General features: G+C 40.3%; 1 protein-coding gene and 1 pseudogene across 1 annotated transcript; both read left to right on the plus strand.

Moving 5' to 3' along the window:
- Positions 1 to 20,000, plus strand: part of LOC137971910 (hemicentin-2-like) — a 24,712-nt pseudogene that overhangs the window by 1,662 nt on the left and 3,050 nt on the right.
- Positions 3,866 to 8,793, plus strand: LOC137969792 (MTOR-associated protein MEAK7-like). Its single transcript, XM_068816156.1, has 3 exons — positions 3,866 to 3,998; positions 6,173 to 6,409; positions 7,655 to 8,793. Exons 2-3 carry the CDS (start codon positions 6,250 to 6,252, stop codon positions 7,993 to 7,995), a joined length of 501 nt encoding a protein of 166 aa, XP_068672257.1. The 5' UTR covers positions 3,866 to 3,998; positions 6,173 to 6,249; the 3' UTR covers positions 7,996 to 8,793.

A 20,000-nucleotide genomic window follows, 5' to 3' on the forward strand; every position in this document is an offset into this window, starting at 1 on the left:
AACATACAAGGCAAAACTCATAAGGCTCTTTGATTAACTACTGATGAAATGGTATATGAAATGAATCATATATGAACTGCCGATATGAAATCAAGTGAAGCTATGATCTTCGCAGTTATAAACGCAATTTTTACAATTGCGTAGAGAAGCCTGAAAAATTCAGGACTTGCGTTCATAACTGCGAAGATCATAGCTTCACTTGATTTCATATCCGCAGTTCATATATGATTCATTTCATATACCATTTCATCATTGATTCATTCCTCACGGGACCATTAGAACCCACAAATCACCAGCTAAGTATCTTTTCTCCATTAGAGATGATTAGTATAAAAATCTGGGAGACACCTTTGTCCTGTCACGTGAAATGTTCTCTTCCGGTTCCCTTCCGCGTCTCAAAAACGCGCGTGCTTAAGCTCCCTACTTAGATCTTCAAACAAAAACCCATCGATGTGGATGGGGCATCAATAGCACTTTTTGAGTCGTGATTGCGTGCATGTACAATGAACGACTTATCGCTGTCTACTGGAGTGGTGAAATTAAATTAAACTAGCTGGGTAACCAGCAATATTTTTACGACGAAGGTATGGTCGTTGCATATGGCAGCTGCATGTGTTCAATGTGAATATCTTCGTGTTCTGCCATTAATTTCCCGCAGGTGCTCTGGAAACGTATAATATACTTTTAAAGCGGAAATTGATGAGCAGAGTTCATAATAGATATTCCACGTTGAAGTAGAGGGCGTATTTTTCAATTCAAACCAAAACTGATTGTGTCAGTAATTTAACAATTGCAGCAGTGTTTTGATTTTCAGGCAAAATGTCATGAAAAATTAAAACATCACTCGATTAACACTCCTATGGCATCGCCTAATATCGACTATTACTATAATTAGGTGGGTAATTTTTGAAAATTCTCTGCGCTGATTGGTTGCACTTGAGGAGATTACTACGCGATATTCACCTCGCCTTTGGTGAATAATTGTTAAATATCGACTGATATCTACTAATACAGGAACGTGTCAAACAATTTCATAAAACATGGCAAAGGCCTTTCCATCAAAATCTCTCTTGACCGGTCACTTATAAACCATATAAACTAATTCTATCAACGATCTCTTGGCATTATCAACTGACAACGTCCTTTCATTTTATGGTTTTTGTAGAATCTCAAAAGGATAATATTCATCGTCACAGACGCGGGGCACATTCCAACAAAAACGAAACTGAAAACAAGCAAACAGAAGAAGAAAGATCAAAGATTGATCAACTTTTATCAGAGCTGAAAAAAAGACTTTACCAGTCAAGCAATGGTAAATATATGCCAGGGCCCCCAGGCCCTCCCGGTCTACCTGGACCGAAAGGAGAAAGGGGCAACCGGGGAAGGCGAGGACAAAAAGGAAAGAACGGAAACAAAGGGGAGACAGGAATTATGGGATCGCCTGGAAAGAGTGGAAAGCAAGGTATCATGGGACCAGCGGGGCCTCGGGGACAACGTGGGTTAAAAGGACAGAAAGGAGACCCAGGAACCACAGGTATACCAGGAGCGAAAGGAGAGCCTGGTGAATCCATCGCACCTCCCACCATCGCTGTTTCGCCGGCAGAGATGACAGTTAATGAAACTCAAACAGCATCTTTTCAGTGTTCAGTCAGAGGTAATCCTAAACCATCAATTACATGGAGTAAACTGGAAGGAAAGTCAGAAACACGTCTGCCAACAGCCTCACAAGGAAAGTTGCTTTTTCCAAAGGTGATTGGAAGTGACTCGGGTAGATACAAGTGTTCAGCATCAAACATCTTGGGACAAGCACAATCTCTGGTGCGGCTCGAAGTGAACGGTAAATTTCTTTTGCAAATAATCAGTTATGCCTTTTCTACGGACCTACAATACTCGTCACAAATCGTTGAAACAGACACCATTTCCTCTCGAATTTTCTGGAAAAATCCTGAGATTTCTACTTCACACTGTTTTCCCCCACGAAATGTGCCTTCTCCCTCCCCAATGTTGACTCACGCGTGTTTTAACGCAATGAGACCACTGTGATACCCAAACCAACATTGGGGAAGGGGAAACAGACACAAGTGTTTCACGTTTTGTGACAAGTATTGTAGCCAAACCCGCCATTGACCAAAAAAATATCATTGCAACCTCACAAGCAAGCAGAAAGTGGGCAGAGCTAACTTTTGCGATTACATGTACATGCCCCTGGATACTAGCAGCCGCCCCACATAAGCATATCTGCCTGGGAAATGACTGCTGGGCAGCAAGCCCTGTTTCGAGGTTAACTTTCCCTAAATAAAATAATTTAGCCACATACAACACGGTAAACTGATGGTCCGAGGTCTAATGAAAGGGATCGACAATGGCAGGGGCGTCGCGTGGGTTTTCCGTTTAGTTACACACAGGAAGGCGTAGTGAAACGAGCAGCGAAGGCGAAGGCTCTAGGAGGGTCTTAGAGCATGCTCCCCCAGAAAAAATTCCTTTTTAGGGCCTCGGAAACGCCCTTTTCCATATTTTCCACTAGGGGGAAGTTTATAAATCAAAGCACAAAAAAACACCAACTATTCAGTACCTTTGTTGTTTATTTATCAACCTTTTGTACTACTGTACCATACTAGAAGAGTGTATTATACACGGGAAAGGGCGAGACGCCTCCCTTTACGACGGAAAAATGTGGATACTACATTGTCAATATGCACATTGTTGTGCTTGTGCATGTGGAGAATTGCGAAAGAGGACAGCCCCTCCTCACTCACAGTGATTCGAAGAGGGGTTTTTAGTCTCTTCATGCCGCAAAAAACTGCGTTCAGCAGTGCAGCTTGACACGGGGTGGTTAAGCAAAGTGACATGAGCGACATGTATCCCTGGATAGAAGTGGCGACTTGTTTGATCAAGTGTCTCAACCACAGTCTGGGGCTTCACTGATCGAGTTAATCACACTCCGGCTAAAGAAGTCGCTTATTGATCTCTGGGCCATTTAATTAATTTACCACTCAATTTGTCAACTGAGTACTTTGAACAACTCATGAACTCATAAGTTCTGACCCTGAAACGACAGCGTTTCACGCTGCCCTCAGATCGGGTCAAATACTTTTGGGAATCTCTCAGAAAAAGGGGAGAAAATGAAGGGTCAAAATGTAAAGACCTTGTATTGGTGGATTTCGATCAATTTTAGTTTTGCTTTTTCACTTTGTTACTGTGGTTGTGATGACTGCGTTTTGAACTCTCATATTAAAATGAATAGTGCACAATGTTTTCTTTTCGTAAAATAGCAGCGATACAGTAAGAGAAAACTCTTGCATCTGTAAAAGTCGCTTTTTGCCAATAAATAAATAAACAAATAAATATTTTCTTACATTTTCGAGGTACGCACGTGCGTGGGTGCGTATATGGTCTCTACGCCCCTGAATGGGTTACGGGAGTTCTGTTGTGGTTCTAATAAGAAATTTATTTTGTTTCAGTTCACCCTCGTGTTTCCCTAGATCCGGGACCTCGCTACGCTATTGAAGGAAGCACTCTAACGCTTCCACTTTGTCACGTGACTGGACATCCTGCACCAGTGGTTATGTGGAGAAAATCCACTGGCCAATTACCCCAGGGGAGAGTGAAGTACAACAACAGCGCTTTACAAGTTTTACAAGTTCGAAAAGAAGACTCAGACTACTACTTCTGTTCAGCAGAAAATCTTTTGGGTCGCGTTGAAAAGAAAGCTTTCGTAGTTGTTGTTTCCCTTCCTCAGTTCACTGTTGAGCCACCTGCTAAAGTAAGCGCAAGATTGGGAGCCGATCTGAGGCTAAATTGCAGCGCTACTGGTGATCCACAACCACTGATCAGCTGGAAGAAGAAAGGGGGTCAGCTGCCAGTTGGGCGGACTCAACAGACCAAGGGAGCGTTGATTATTACAAACCTAACACCCAGCGATACAGGAAATTATCTCTGTGTTGCAACTAGTGCTCAAGTCTTTGACGTAGAAACTAGTACCTAGGTTGAAGTTCAAGGTTAGAAAGCATCAGTTTATTCAATAGAGAGATTTAGCGTTAAACGGCACAAGGGAAACAACTTCGGTTTCTAAGAGCTTGAATTTTGAAAATCAAACAAACAAGCGTTTTTGAAATCCATTTATATTAGATACAAACCCTTTCATTGGAAAAAAGTTGAAACATTTTGTTTTAGTGGAGGTTCCCCTTAAGGGTGACGTGCTTTCACAGTGCTAAACAAATTGTTTGTTTTAGACTATACCCTCCGTGAGGGTACACTGGGTTGCCTGTGGTACGTGCAGCGTTAAGGGCAATTTTTTTCAAGTTGGGGGGTCATTAATTAAGACCATTTATTATATGGCTTGTTTTTGTAGCCGATATAAAGCGCGCTCTGATTGGCTAATTGTGACTGAATTGTAGGGCAATTCTCCCGTAATGCCCACGGGCCGATTACCGGCTTGCAAAAACAAAGCAAAAGGTAATTAAAAAAACATATTTCCAACAGCGTATAACTTATTACAGACAACTGAAACATTTTATAAAAGCGAAAGTTGAACGAAAAAATTTAAGAAAAATAACAGTAAAATATGTTTTCCAGGCAAAATTTGGTCATTTTAGCGTTGATTACGAATTTTTGGATGCAAAACTAAAATTTTCTGCAATTAATCTGCTGTCTTGGACATAAATTCGACCAAAAACTGGTGAGGCACGAATACTTTTAGATTTTTAGGCATAATCGGATTAGCGATCAATGCGTAATGTGATAATGCGATAAAAGTGTCAAATTTGCGACCCTTTGCGAACGGCAACGGAAGCGATCGCATTACGAATAATTAACCTCTGTTTGCCAAAAACCACCCAAATAACCGATTTTTCGACGGAAAATTCATCCCAGGGGATAAAACTATTCACTGGACATGTAATAAAGGTAAATATGTTCGAGCGAAAGCGAAAACAAGCGAATATTTTGAGGGAAAACACAATTATGTGAGATCAAAGGAAAATCTGTTTAAGACCCGCAATTGCATCGCTCCGAAAATAATTTTACCTTTTCATCGATTTTAACGCTTGAAATTCCATCCAATCCACCTGGTCTAGTCTTTGAATTCACTATTATCGCTGCCCTACGAACCTTCAGTGTTCTACATAACAGCACACTTGGTAAAAGACGGCTCGACGGGAGACAGATTGTTGTCGAAGTCCATTACTCGTCGCTTTTAAGCTTGTTCAGTATCCAATTGACTTGCCATTATTGAGCTTCATAAGGGTATATTTTGTTCAAAGATCCACTAAAACGCCATTCGCGTTACATGACTTTCGACGCCATTGCCGGTTAAGTTAATCGTTCTACTGTGTCCACCAGAGAAATCTACGCATTTCCCACTACCCTCTCGATCCTAACAAAATACACGCAGAAGGCTCTATGCACAAAGACACCACTTAGCAGGGGAGGGACAGGCAAGACTTTTACCGACACGGAAAATAATAACACGGAGAAATCTACCCATTTTCCGACTGGGATTGCCTACGGCAACCCAGCAATAAGTGCCACTCGAGTGATCACTGGAATCGTCCACATATTCTTCATTTGGTTTCGATTAATCTGGACTATTCAGCATTTTTTTGTCACGCAATCGAGAGCGCACCCCCTTCCCCAAGCTTCCCTCGGCCATTTCTCCCAGTTGATTTACAAAACAAGGGACTAATACCCCATGCACACCGACAAAACATTTTGAATTAACCTGAAATTAACAAATTGAAAATCAGTCAAAAATGTAGGACCGGCTTTTTCATCAGTGCTAAATTTGTTGTCGAGAAAAATCAGTATTCATTATTCAAAGAGAAAACACTTTGAAACCTTGTTTAACTAAACATCTTCAAAACATGGGCATGGTTTGGTGTTAACGGAGCATAAGTTTACTTAGTATTTTGTTTCAACTGGAAAGTTAAATTCCAGTGAATACTTCTCTTCAGGACCCTGAAGCGTGACTCTGTTAATAAAACGAAACCCTTGCACCCTTTCATAGAAATTCATGTCAGCAGTATTTTAGCTCCAATATATCGAGAAACAAAACATGAAATAAACAGATAACGATGATAATGATAAATAACGACAATGGATATACGGTTAAGGCATCATGGACATTTATTTAACCGACTTGTTTAATTGCATTCTGATTCGTTCATTTCTTCAGAGGTTTTTGTAACCTCAAGCATCGTTGGAAACAACCAGCAGTACTTAGCGGCACTCAAGACCTGGCTAACACCCGTCATGCCTCGCGGTTCTCACAAATGGAAGAGATGTTATAAGGCGTCCAACCACGGCTGGGCCTCCACCACTTTTCATCAACAATGCGATAACAAAGGACCAACCGTTACAATAGTTCAAGTTGGAGAGTATGTGTTTGGAGGATACACTGGAATATCATGGGGTAGTAGTAAGATCGTATTGTTTTACAACAGGGACTCTTCATTCCAACCCCCTAAACGGGGCCGCTCTCGCAATTTTTTTTTTTTTTTTTTTTTTTTTTGGGCAGGGGGCGGAGAGCAAGAACAGGCGCCCAAAGTGAAGTGTTTTGAGCGTTTTGAAACTTTGTTTATTTATTTACAAAAATAGTGCAATCGGCTCAAGTCACAATGCAACTGTTCAAGATGCCGGCTCCCAGGAAATCTGAAAGTGAAAATAAGGATTGTAGAACTTTTTTATCCTGGTACCAGCAACTTTTTGGAAGGGTCTTTAAACACATTTGTTTGCAATTTTCGCATACATGGTTTCCTCCTGAGAGCACTCCTCCCACCAATGTTGCGGGGGTTCGATTCCCAGACTTGGCGTCATATGTAGGTTGGGTTTGTTGGTTCTCTACTCTGCATTGAGAGGTCTTTATCCGTGGGGTACACCAGCCTTCCCTTCTCCTAAAAGCCAACGTATGATTTGGTTTGATTTCTTTACGGTGTCCCCAGTTAGTTCCCCATGACATCCCTGTACTGAGAGGTCCCCTGTACATCCCTCAGTACCCTCAGGCCTCTCACTACATCCTTGTACTCAGTGAGAGGTCTTTCTCCGTGGGGTACACCAGACTTCCCCTCTCCTAAAAACCAACGTATGATTTCATTTGATTTCTGTACGGTGTCCCCAGTTAGTGCCCCATGGCATCCCTGAACTGAGAGGTCCCCTGTACATCCCTCAATACCCTCAGTCCCCTCAGTACATCCCTGTACTCAGTGAGAGGTCTTTCTCCGTGGGGTACACCAGACTTCCCCTCTCCTAAAAACCAACGTATGATCTCATTTGATTTCTGTACGGTGTCCCCAGTTAGTGCCCCATGGCATCCCTAAATTCGTTATTATTATAGCCTGCGAGCAAGCTCTCTTTCGGGGTGGGTGGGTGGGTGGGCGCCCGCCTCGCAGGCTATTATTATTACTATATTATTATTTTTATATATTTTTTTTTATTCTCCTCCAAAGTGAAACTGAAGATTCTCTTTCAATTTAGGACCAGTTCACGTTGCTGTTTAGGACAGGCACGTACAGGGCGTGTGAAGCTGTTGCCTGGAACCCATTGCTTATTTTTATTTATTTATTTATTTATTTATTTGTTTATTTTATTTTTGTTTGTTTCTTGATTGATTGATTGATTGATTGATTAATTGATTGCTGGATTCCTTTCTTCCGTTAAGGTTCTAGTTGTTCTTATCGCTACGATGCTACTGCCTTCTTGTTCTCCTTACGCAACAAGCCAGGATGGGCGCCGACAAAGCTGCCACAAACGGGTCGATATAGTTCGCATAGACGCTATTCAATATATGATTGCAATGGATATGGACCCATGTTTGGAGGAGGATTCGATATTCAAATTACAAACCTTGCGTCATCTGGAACGTATTCGCATTCAAACCTTGGTCACACTTACAGTCCACCAGCAGGCCATGCTTACGCAAGTACTTTCGCTCAAACGTTCCTTGCTGGCACTTCCAAATTCCGTCCAACTGAAGTGGAAGTTTTCTATCTCACTTCGTAGGAACGTTCGGGAACTTTGCAACAATTTTGCAACATCTCAACACTGTCCAAAACTAAGTTCATAATGAAGGGTTAGCGCTGTGTGTAATGCAAATAAACGAGCGATCAACTCTTAAAACGATGTTAGATGCGAATATTAAAACAGTCGTCTGATTGATTTTTTAAGCATCTTTAGTAAGAAATAGTTTACACACAAATGAAAAATTAGAAGGTATTAACTGGTGTATCTTGTATTGGTGCATTGTAGATCACTACGGAATTTCCGGTATCTGTCACATTCTCTATTGATCTGTTCTTCATGATACCCTAAAGATTTAAAAAAACGAAACTAACAATTACTTAGTACACGCAATCAACAACTATAACTTTCAGTCTCCAACAGCGGAACATTCTGTTTCTACTGATTCATATACACTTTTTTTATAAGAATCTTGTTTTCCCGGCCTAGTCTGAATTCATACTCTTATTCCTCTGCTGATTTTAGGCTGAAAATATTATTGTATTTTTCTTAAATGACATTTCCATTTTAGTTAAAATTAAAAGTGTTCGGTGTCTAGATCTGTGTCGCGTTACATTGTGAACGTGCTCCATAGCTTTTAGTTGCAGTCAGGTAGGTCAAGATGTCACGTCAGACGACACTAGGCCGTTTTGGCTTTAAAAAAATGCATTTCTCACAGAAACACCGTGATCGAGTTTGTTTCTACTGCGTTTAGAGAAAGAAGTTATTTTATACGGTTAAGTTAAAAACGTATAATTGCATTGTACTTTCTGATTTTCAACACACAAAATTATATCGTTATTTCAGCCTCGGGTTTATCCTTAATATATTCTTAACATTTTGCAAATTTCAGTGTCGATATTCTTTTAAAATATATTCTTATAAAAAGAGAAAGAGTGTAGCATTGGTAAGAAAAGCAACGGTGCATAGAAGTCAGTAAGGCACAAGGTGTTTTTCCTTTGGTATTCGAACTGTGAACTTTAAGGGCCGATTTACACGGTACGATTTTGTCGCATGCGACAACGGCTTACGACAGGCCCACAACATGATTTACGATTGTTGTGTACGTCAGAAAAAATGTCGTAGCATTTTAAAACATGTTTGAAAACGCTGCGACAATCGTAACTCATGTCGTAGGCCTGTCGTGAGCTTGTCGCATGCGACAAAATCGTATCGTGTAAATCGGCCCTAAGATTGAATACTGTTGAATACACTGGAGACGAAGTCATTCTTCCCTGCGATGTCCGGACGTTTGATGTTAAAAATGTAGCCTGCAAGCAGGCTCTTCCGTTGAAAATGGCGCGCGGTCGAAATGTAAGGGCTTGGTAACTAGGCGGGAGCCCTTATATTTCGACCGCGCGCCATTTTCAACGGAAGAGCCTGCTTGCAGGCCATTAAAAATGCGATTATTTGGCAGAATTGTGAAAATGGGTGTAAGAAAGTGTGGAAGTTGACTATTATCTTTCTAAACATTGAAACATTTAGTGACAGAACTTTGTGCAATGAGATTTATATGGGAGGACCTCTTATTCTAGATTTTGAATTGTTGTGAGTATTCACTCGTACGTCATGATGTGTTGTTTCACCGAATACTTACGAGTGTTTCTCGGCGTTCTGCTCAAATGCAATGCATTCTGGAAAAAGCTGGTGAATGGAGCAGCGCATTCTGGCTAACTATGATGCATTCTGGGAAAAAGTGGTGAATTCGAGAATTCGTTCGTACCAGTCTCAAAAAATAATTGCTGCTAGCTCGCTACTCTCACTCCGCAGCAATTAATGAAAATATGACCATGATTCGTGCCGGAAAACTCGTATATTATGTGAATGTCTCATTTGCCTACGCCTTTTGTCCGCTGACAATAAATTATAAATAAAATTTGTGCATAAATTCTCGCATTGAGTGTTTGTTGTGATCATTTCGGAAGCTTCTCGTATGCCGGGGAATTTAGTCAGAGGAATTATTTTTCTGCCTTTTCCTCGGACAATCAAACCAACCGCTAATTGTCTTTAAAAACATTTGACAACTGGAGGGTATTGAATATTTTCCATTATAATCTGCCAATTGTGTGCATGTTTTAATCACAAATTGATGAGAGCGATGAAGCGATTAGTTTAGCGCCCAAAGCATTATGGGATTAATATGCAGACATTTTTCCAACGTTTGTCGGCATTTCAATCCCATAATGCTTTGTAATAAGACGTTACGATCTATTTTTATCACTTGTTGAAAATGCCATTACAGGCGGCTTTCTCAAAGTTACATTTGGTCAGTGATGCAAAAGTGGTGCAAGGCTTTTAAGAAGAACACTCAGCATTTCACTGCAAAACCAATGCAATCACAAAATAACTTTAACCAAACACTTTCACACTTTCATATTCTGCCGTAAGCAGCGCGTATTGATAATTGGGACGTTTTATTTTCATCGTAGTCATGAAGCGCCGTGTTTTTCTATTGTTCGATTCCATTGGCTCCAGTCCACCTTGGAATCACGTGCAAGATCATGGGTCGATCAGGGTGGATAAACACTATGTGTGATTTCATTGGCTCCAGTCCAACTTGGAATCACGTGCGAGATCAGGAGTAGACCAAGCACAATATCATGAAAGTTCTCCAATCGAACCAGTTTGTTCACTTATCAAATAGTGAACGGAGATTAAATTCTTGGATTTATTAGCCCTGTGTTTTGGCTTTATTGAACCGTGACCACTTGAATAGGAGTGTGCTTCCAACTAGGTACCTTTCTTGTCATCGATCGAACCAACGAGTTTGCCAACAGGAATCGGTGTTTCCCTTGGACTGCCTTGGTTCAATTTTTGTGACCGCTACTTAAGCAATTACAGTAAGTGTTATAAAATATATATTTTACAATGACTGCAAAAATTCTCGCGCGCTCATTGGCTAATTTTTATTGTCAATAAGCGGACAGACACATAAATTTACAATTTATGCGATAATGACGCGATGCGTCAGATTGAAGTTTCTCGCATTTTTATCTCGCTTTCTTGTCGTGTTTTGACTTAATTTTGACCCCTCTGCCTTTTTGTTATTGTAAAAGTAGTTTGCGGATCCACTCGGCTATCGCCTCGTGAATCCACAGCCACTTTGACAATGTTATGACGCAATTCATGATCAACAAGACGCCTAGGGGCGTTACCGTGGGATACATTGACCTATGAATGGCTAACCATGGTCACCATCAGCTTACACAAATTCACCACTTTTCAGTAAACTGCCATGGAGGTTAGTCAATTAATACAAACGTGGTCTATTTTGTAGGACAGCAAAGTTTTCACAATCAATATTACAATGTCTACTAATCAAATGCTCAATTCGGTGTGCATTGTTTGTGCTGCCAAAATTAATTTGCACAAGCATTTTGTGAGTGACCAAATAAAGGTTCATGATTGATGCAAACTTACACTTAAATTGCAGAGAGTATGTGGGGATTACATGTGCAGAGCAAAAATGTGAAATAGCCTTAATTTGTGCACCATATTTTTACAGTTGTGATTTTGAACAGCTGAATTCAATAATTGCTAAATATACTACTTGTTACATTTTTGTAACAAGTCCTTTTTTAGGCTCATCAATGTTACATGTTTAAATACAGTTTTTCAGGTTTTTTCATTTCAGTGTACTACCATGATTGTATTTCTACAGTGTAGCTTTTTCAACAAGCACTTCTCTGCTTACACAAAGCCGAAAAAGGTATAATTGCAAATACACCAAAACACAGATCAACAACAAGGGACCAAACAAACAAACTCAGGAACATTCCTCGCCACGCACACCTTTCAGAAAACAGAGTTAAAAATTCGTTTCTTGCAACATAATTACAGCAAGCTTTTCTCAGACCCGTAGACAGATTTTATCATGGATAATGGCAGAGACTGTTTCTATTATCCATGATTTCCGCAAGGCTACATAAGAAGAGGCGCAGCTGGCTTGTTTGATTGGCATTCTTACCCAGTCTCTGCCTCGCAAAAGTGGTACTTCTTATGTGGCTGCGCCATATTCTGCCAATAGCACTTTATTTATAAAATGCTTTGGGGGGAGGGGGCTACTCAACAAAAGTTTATGTGGGGAGGCTCTGCCCCGAGGTCCAACCCCTTACCCTTTATATACCATTTTTCATGTAAAAGGCAACCCTTTCACATACCTTCCCTCCCCCAGGAAAATGCTACGACCATTGCATTATTCAGTGGGTGTAGATTTATACCAGTGATGGATGGAATTATCCATTGTTTGAACAAAAAGGGCCAGATGGTGAGCTTTTTATCCCTTTTAACTAAAACTAAATTACAAACAGTGATCATGACTAGCTGGTTTAGGTAATACTGCTATTCCGCTCACGGATTTCCTAAAACACCTTAGCCTCCCTGGGCCTCATTTTAGTCATTCCACTTTCCATTTGGTGACAGCAATAATGATTATCTTACAAGAATTTATGAAGAACTAATTTCACATAACTGTTTCAATTTATATGACCAATCTTCCCCGTTTTACACAGCTGGGAATTTTCTTTGGTACACCAATCAATCCCCAAGAAACAATGAAAGGTTACTGTAAGGTTTTTGTATTCTAGAAGGTAAATTATGTTAAAAGTTACAACCGAAGCTGAAAAAATTACCCTAATCATTCCTTCTGGAAGCTAAAAACAAAATCCTAAGTGCATCTATCCACTAATTTGCATGTTGTTAATCCAGAAAAACTCTACTTTGAGTGTATTTTCCCATTGAAGTTATATTTAGAAAATAGTGACAAGGCAGATGTAAAAGTATTAATAAGTCAGTGATGTGATGTCAACATCTGAATAAAGAAGTCAGTAAAATCCCATACAACACTTTATGGTACATATCATTCGAGTGGCTTTAATCTCAAACTCAAAATTCAGATTTTATCAACAAAATGAAAAACAATTACAAGACTCTGGGACACAGATCCAGAGAAGCAAAGGTCATGTGTAACAGGGAGGGAATAAAATGTGGGTGTGCCTCATTTAAGGCATGTCTTGAGATGACATATGAGCTTAAAACAAATTAAATTGTACCTGATATTAATTTGGAGGACAAAAACAGATAGAAAAAAAAAGGAAATACAGTAGAGCCCAGCAACTCGAACTCTACGGGTGAAACGAAAAACAATTTGAGATAGCGAGGTTAACGGGGTTAATGGCACAATTCAATTTGCCACATCAAAAATCGATAGTTGGTGATTTTTTAGCACTTCAGTGTTTAGGGCACTGTAAATTAAACTTATTTTATAAAAATGGTAATTGGGCATTTTTATGATAAAATGTGATTAGTTCGTTGCACCAATCAAACATCAAATGTATGTAGTGTTGACCACAGTGTTAGTTTTAGTGTTTTTACCGATTATAGAAAAGAAGAGCTAATGGGATGGCATCCACGTGGACTTACAAGAACCAGAGCTCGAGTTATCTTTAATCTTTAATCTTTAATAGGTATACTCCTAAGACAGTAAAAACTATACTAGGAGTTATCGGGGTAAAGTTCAGTGAATTTTTGATCAAGGGAAAGGAAATTTAGTTCGAGTTGGTGGGAAAAATCGAGGTATCGGAGTTCGAGTTAACCGAGTAAAAATGACTGAAAGTTTGAGTTAGTGGGAAGTTCGAGTTATCCGAGTTCGTGTTATTGGGGTTCTACTGTACTTACAATATATGCAAGAGCAGCGATTACCAGTCCAGAGGTCTTAAAAGAAGAAGAAGGAGAAGCAGTTCTAACTGTACTGCCGGCAGCTGAGTACTTGAATTGAGGAACATGATCACCACGGAGAAGCGTGAATTATCGGCGATCTGTCGTAAATGTTGCTTACTGCTTTTCAGTTACTTCTAACAGTACAGCAGGGTTTAAAAGAAGATCAAACAGGCATCCTTTCCACTTTCTAAGCCTCAGACTCTGTTCTCAGTTAATTCCACGAAGAACCCAGGGAGCCACCATTTTTGTTTTGCAAGGAATAAACCAATGAGAGCGCACGTATGAACGCGCAATATAATGCACCAATCAGCGATCGTTTAGTTCGCTGTGTGCCAGGGTCTTTCTCTTACCGCCGCCATATTGGAAAGCGAGAAGACCCTGAAAGGGCGAGGTTGCGTGGAAATCGCCCGAGGGATAAAAATGCAAATTCGGCCCGGTAAAGCCAGATGTCTTGTTGACGCAAAGGCAGCACGCACGCGCTTCGACCCGATGGTTTCGGGTTCAAACCTAGGAACGCGGTGGTTGAAAAAGGGACATGCCTTTATTGTGACATCACTTCCCGCGGGAAACGGGTTACGGGAAACTTTAAAAAAACATTGCAATTTGCGGATACGAAAAAAAAGAAACTCAACCAAATTTTTACCGTGGTGTCACAGGCATCCCACGGAATAACAGGACAGACGCATGGAAAACTGACATCAATTTGTTAATTATTCTCCAAACCTGTGCCAGTAAAACCGACCTCAATTCATACCCCCACCCCTGGGGTTGCTTCATTTAGTCAAAACAATACATAATACTAGCCCCCTGGGGGCTGTTTTCCATTGCACTTGATTCATGTACCCTGTAAAAGAAACTTTGAAAGTTTCCAGTCCTTTTTTGAACAAGCCGGAACAAAGCATCATTTTCACGCAATCATCAACAGTTTTAATAATAGGAATAAATCAGTATACAAACCTTTGCACCTCACCATTCCGATGTGAAACAACATGATGGGCCACCAAGGGTTATCACAGGCAATCATCTCCTCACTTTCTCCTTTTCCACACAAATAGTAGATATTTAAAAGAATGCGATGTACCTGCACGGTCTCCCTTTTGTGGGTTTATGGTTACAGATAACTGTGAAACCGTCAATTCCCAGTTTTGCTTTAACGAGCTTCTTGAATATGTTTACCAGTAATGGCTGGTTTTCAATAAAACTGCAGTTGCGCGTCAGTATTGCTTGACGATTTGACACCGCTGGGTTTTAGTTAGTGACAAATGGTAGAACTTTCTCGGTGGTTTTGAGTTCTTGTTAAAGTGCCAACTGTCTTCCAGAAAAATTGACCTCGTATAGTGTTCTCTCGATAACATGTGTAGGGTAGCCTCGCTCTTCAAGTAGGGCTTTGAATCGAAAGAGTGCCTCCTCAAATGTTGTTTTGAAGAGTTTGTTTGGAAGAACCTAATAGTATCTCCTTTGGGCGGGTAACAATAGGTACAATGCATGTATTAGAAGGTTTCATTCGCGATGGGCTTGTGATATGTTTTGATATCGAGAATAGATTCTTTTTCGAATCGTTCTCCTTTGTATAGTGTTGTGTCTAGGAAAGTGATCTCCTTCTCTGAAATTTCAGCTGTACGCTTTATAGTTGTGTAGAAGTTGTTAGCTTGTGCAATGAACAGATTCTGGAAAAATCCCCACGTATACTTCACCCCACCCTACGGGACAGCTAGATTTGCCAAACGCTGTGCAATGCCCCACCTTCTCAGGCCAGATTTTCTCGGGGTTTTCGTTGACTCATGCATTATCCATTGCATTGGCTAAACTCAAATTTCAAGACTGAAAATGGCTCTTTCCTGCAGTCAAATTACACACCCTCACAGGGACAGATCACTTTCTTAATTTAGTTCATGTGCACTTATATAGGGCTAACGCTCGCATGGTTCATATGGGATAGAAATCTAGCACCTCACGTTACACTACACTCTCGTCAGTATTTCACGAAAGTCTCCCTTCCACATGGATTATCAAATCTCGCTCTAACCCGAAGTAAACACATATCTTTACCGCAAAATAACTCGAACACGGATATTGAACTTTACAGATATAGGTGGGGAATTTGACGGATCATCTTTTAAGGTATCACATGTCAAGCTGAATAAAACGATTACTGAGGGAACCAAATTACTCAAAACACGAAAATGATTACTCAGAAGAATTTACCTTCCTTTGCTTCTATTATATCTATTTTATCAATTGTATTGTACTGTGGTGGGTTTCTGAGGATTGAATTGGAGCTAAACGAGCAGAAGAGGAGGATAAACGCTCTTGAAAGCTTTGCCCTGACAAGTACAAAATCATCGATTGTTTCGGATCTGGCAGACATCACAAAGTCCTTCAAATATGCTTCTGGTAAGTTCGCGATACAATTATTTTGGTAAACTCAACCAAGTGAAACATACTGTTTGGGGGAATTGAAGCGCATAGGTTCCTTCATAAATTATACCGATACCAAAGAGGTTTACTGCGACAAACAAAGCGGGCAAAGGTGAATGGGCAACATTCCTTTTCACTGAATAAGACGTTGTGAAACAAAAAAAACTTAGGAAATTCAATTTTCTCGTGAAACTGATGATTCCCATCAACTGCTTAAACCACTGCTTTTTTTTTTTTTTTTTTTTTTGTTTTTTTTTTTTTTTTGCTTAAACCACTGTTGGTCAAAGGAGAATCGCCATTGTTTATGATACCATAAAGGAACAGAGATCAGAGTTTCATTTCGAGCACAGTTGACGTCTAATTGACTAGTTGACTAGTGCTTGCTTAGTTACTAATGATGTAAGCAAAGAGGATTCAATGTTCTCAATTAATTCGCAAACATCAGCAAGATAATTAAATACAATACTAATAAAGAGGAAAGGAAGTCACCATTGCAACAAAAAGGCAAAATAATTCTGTGAATGTCAAGTTCTCTGACCTTAACAGAAACCTTTATGTGCTGACCATTCAAGTGAACAAACAATTATCACCGGCCGTGATAGCTTAAACTAAGAGTGTGTTTCTTTGGGAAAATGCAAATCCTGAATCTTGTATCCAAAAGGGGATTTTGCGTTTCTTTACTAAAATCCGAAATTAATTATTCCTCCAAAGAATCCACACTCCATGTTGATTAATAAGATTCAGATCTGAATCCGGATTTTTAGGATTCATGATCCACGTGTTTCTTTAATTTGAAAGACGGATCCAACAAAAACCTACGTTTGGTCAGCGGTAGTCTTGTTAAAGTGCACATTCCTGCCATTTATGTGATTCATGGCGAGCAATTTTTTATATATTAAAGGTGTTTTCGGTGCTATTTTTCCTTCACTGTATCCGAAATTTATAGAAAGTCGTAAATATTTCGCAGAACTTCAATATGATACAAATTACCTTAATCCTAATCTGCTGAAAGTGGGTTATCACGTCAGAAAAATCTGTTTTCGGATTCTTCATTTCTTTGGGAATGAAGCATCCGTATGATCTGAGATCATAAATCCAATCTTGGATTCTTCCAAAGCAACGCACCCTTCAAATAAAATGGCGAGTATCGTCCGCGTTATTTGTCCTGAGAATATATGTGTTCCATGAATGTTTAGCCAACTGGACTCGCCGTGGAAAGGATTATTGCTTACCAACACAAAAGTTCTGAGATCAAGAATTCAAGCAGCAGACAATTGTGTTTATTTGATAATTTATAGAGCTCAATCAGATAATAATTTTTGGTGCAGAAAGGACCGATGATTGTGATGGTGATGATAAGAATGACTCTAAGGCGAATAATTCAAAAATTCATCATTTCTCAGCAACTCTACTATAACATAAGCTAACATACAAGACAAAACTCATAAGGCTCTTTGATTAACTACTGATACAGTACTACAAATTTACCCACAATGAGTTTATGATGTGCCCATGCCTCATGGAGTGGAGATGTATGCAAATTTGCTAACATACTGCCAGAAAACACGTCATTTTAGTTGCGTAACGAAGAAAGAATTGTATGTTTTCTTAGTAGTCCAAGTGCTCTAGCAGAATTTAAATGTGGTACCGTGCAATTTCCCAGTGGTTTAAGGAAGTGGAAAATATCCTTACCGGTTTTTTGAGAAAAGCTTTTGGTATTTTGAGACATAAGGACAATTTGTAATCTCGTTAAAAGTTTTAAAATTGCAGCAATTTTATTTAAATTAGCAGCAGTGTTTTAAATTATATGGAAAATGTTATTAGAAAGGAATAACATCTCTCAATGAAAACTTTTTACAGCGGTATAGGTATCGACTAATATAGAAACGTGTTCAACAAAATCTCTCTTGACCCGCCTCTTATAGACGATATAACCTCATTCCCTCAGTGGATTTATGGCCTTGTCAACTGAGAACTTTTTTCCATTTTATGGTTTGTTGTAGAATCTCAAACCAATAGCGTTCATCGACACAGGCGCAGGGCTTCTTCCATCAACAACGAAACTGAAAACAAGCAAATAGAAGAAAAGAGACTAAACATTGAACAACTCCTACCAGAGCTGAGAGTAAGACTTTACCAATCAAACAACAGTAAATATTTGTCAGGTCCCCCAGGCCCTCCCGGTCCACCTGGACCGAAAGGAGGAAGGGGCAACCGGGGAAGGCGAGGACAAAAAGGAAAGAACGGAAACAAAGGGGACAGAGGAATTATGGGATCGCCTGGAAAGAGTGGAAAGCAAGGTATCATGGGACCAGCGGGGCCTCGGGGACAACGTGGGTTAAAAGGACAGAAAGGAGACCCAGGAACCACAGGTATACCAGGAGCGAAAGGAGAGCCTGGTGAATCCATCGCACCTCCCACCATCGCTGTTTCGCCGGCACAGGTGACAGTTAATGAAACTCAAACAGCCTCTTTTCAGTGTTCAGTCAGCGGTAATCCTAAACCTTCAATTACATGGAGTAAACTGGAAGGAAAGTCAGAAACACGTTTGCCAACAGCCTCACAAGGAAAGTTGCTTTTTCCAAAGGTGATTGGAAGTGACTCGGGTAGATACAAGTGTTCCGCATCAAACATCTTGGGACAGGCATAATCTCTGGTGCGGCTCGAAGTGAACGGTAAATTTCTTTTGAAAATAATCAGTTATTCCTTTTCTAAGGACCTACAATACTCGTCACAAATCGTTGAAACAGACACCGTTTCTCTACTTCACACTGTTTTCCCCCACGAAATGTGCCTTCTCCCCACCCAATTTTGAGCTACGCGTGTTTTGAAGCACTGAGACCACTGTGATACCCAAATCAACATTGGGAAGGAGAAACAGACACAAGTGCTTCAAGATTTTTGACGAGTATTGTAGCCAAACCCGCCATTGACCAAAAAAATATCATTGAAACCTAACAAGCAAGCAGAAGGCAGAGCTATTTCAACTATTTCAAACTTAACAGCCAAGAAGATTTAGTTTTTGGGATTTTGGCACGGCATTCTTTGTGGCAGTTGAACCTTCCGCTTCACTTTGACTAGTTTCCTTGCCCGCGCGCCGGTTAACCTCAGAGATATAATAAATATCTTAGTAACCTCGTTTTCTCGGTCCGTACTGTAAGTTACGGATCCTCGTTTTTTCCCGTTGATTTATGGCCCAAGCGCGAAGCACGCGGGCCATAAATCAACGGGAAAAAACTCGGTCCGTAACTTACAGTACGGACCTCGAACTCGGTTAGTAAGAGGTATATACTAGAAGAGTGTATTATAAACTGAAAGTGTGGCTACGGGAAAGGGCGAGATGCCTCCCTTTACGACGGAAAAGTTCGGGTACTACATTGTCAATATGCACATTCTTGTGCTTGTGTATGTGGAGAATTGCGAAAGAGGACAGCCCCTCCTCACTCTCAGTGCTTCGAAGAGGGGTTTTTAGTCTCTTCATGCCGCAAAAGCTGCGTTAAGCAGGGCAGGTTGACACGGGGTGTGTGAGCAAAGTGACATGAGCGACTTATATCCCTGGATAGAAGTGGAGACTTGTGTGATCAAGTGTCTCGACCAGAGTCTGGGGCTTCACTGATTTAGTTAATCACACTCCGGCTAAAGAAGTCGCTTATTGATCTCTGGGCCATTTAATTAATTTACCACTCAATTTGTCAACTGAGTACTTTGAACAATTCATGAACTCATACGTTTTGACCCTGAAATGACAGCGTTTCACGCTGCCCTCAGATCGGGTCAAATACTGTTGGGAATCTCTCAGAAAAAGGGGAGAAAATGAAGGGTCAAAGGTCAAGTCCTTGTATTGGTGGATTTCGATCAATTTTAGGTTGGCT

The sequence above is a fragment of the Montipora foliosa genome, chromosome 9 (genome assembly GCF_036669935.1).
Source record: "Montipora foliosa isolate CH-2021 chromosome 9, ASM3666993v2, whole genome shotgun sequence".
NCBI classification, from domain to species: Eukaryota; Metazoa; Cnidaria; class Anthozoa; order Scleractinia; family Acroporidae; genus Montipora; species Montipora foliosa.

Coding starts and splice junctions, on each gene's coding strand:
- LOC137969792 (XM_068816156.1), top strand. CDS start 6,250: ATGCCTCGCGGTTCTCACAAATGGAAGAGATGTTATAAGGCGTCCAAC. Junction 6,410..7,654: donor ATACACTGGAATATCATGGG/GTAGTAGTAAGA, acceptor TCTTCCGTTAAG/GTTCTAGTTGTTCTTATCGC.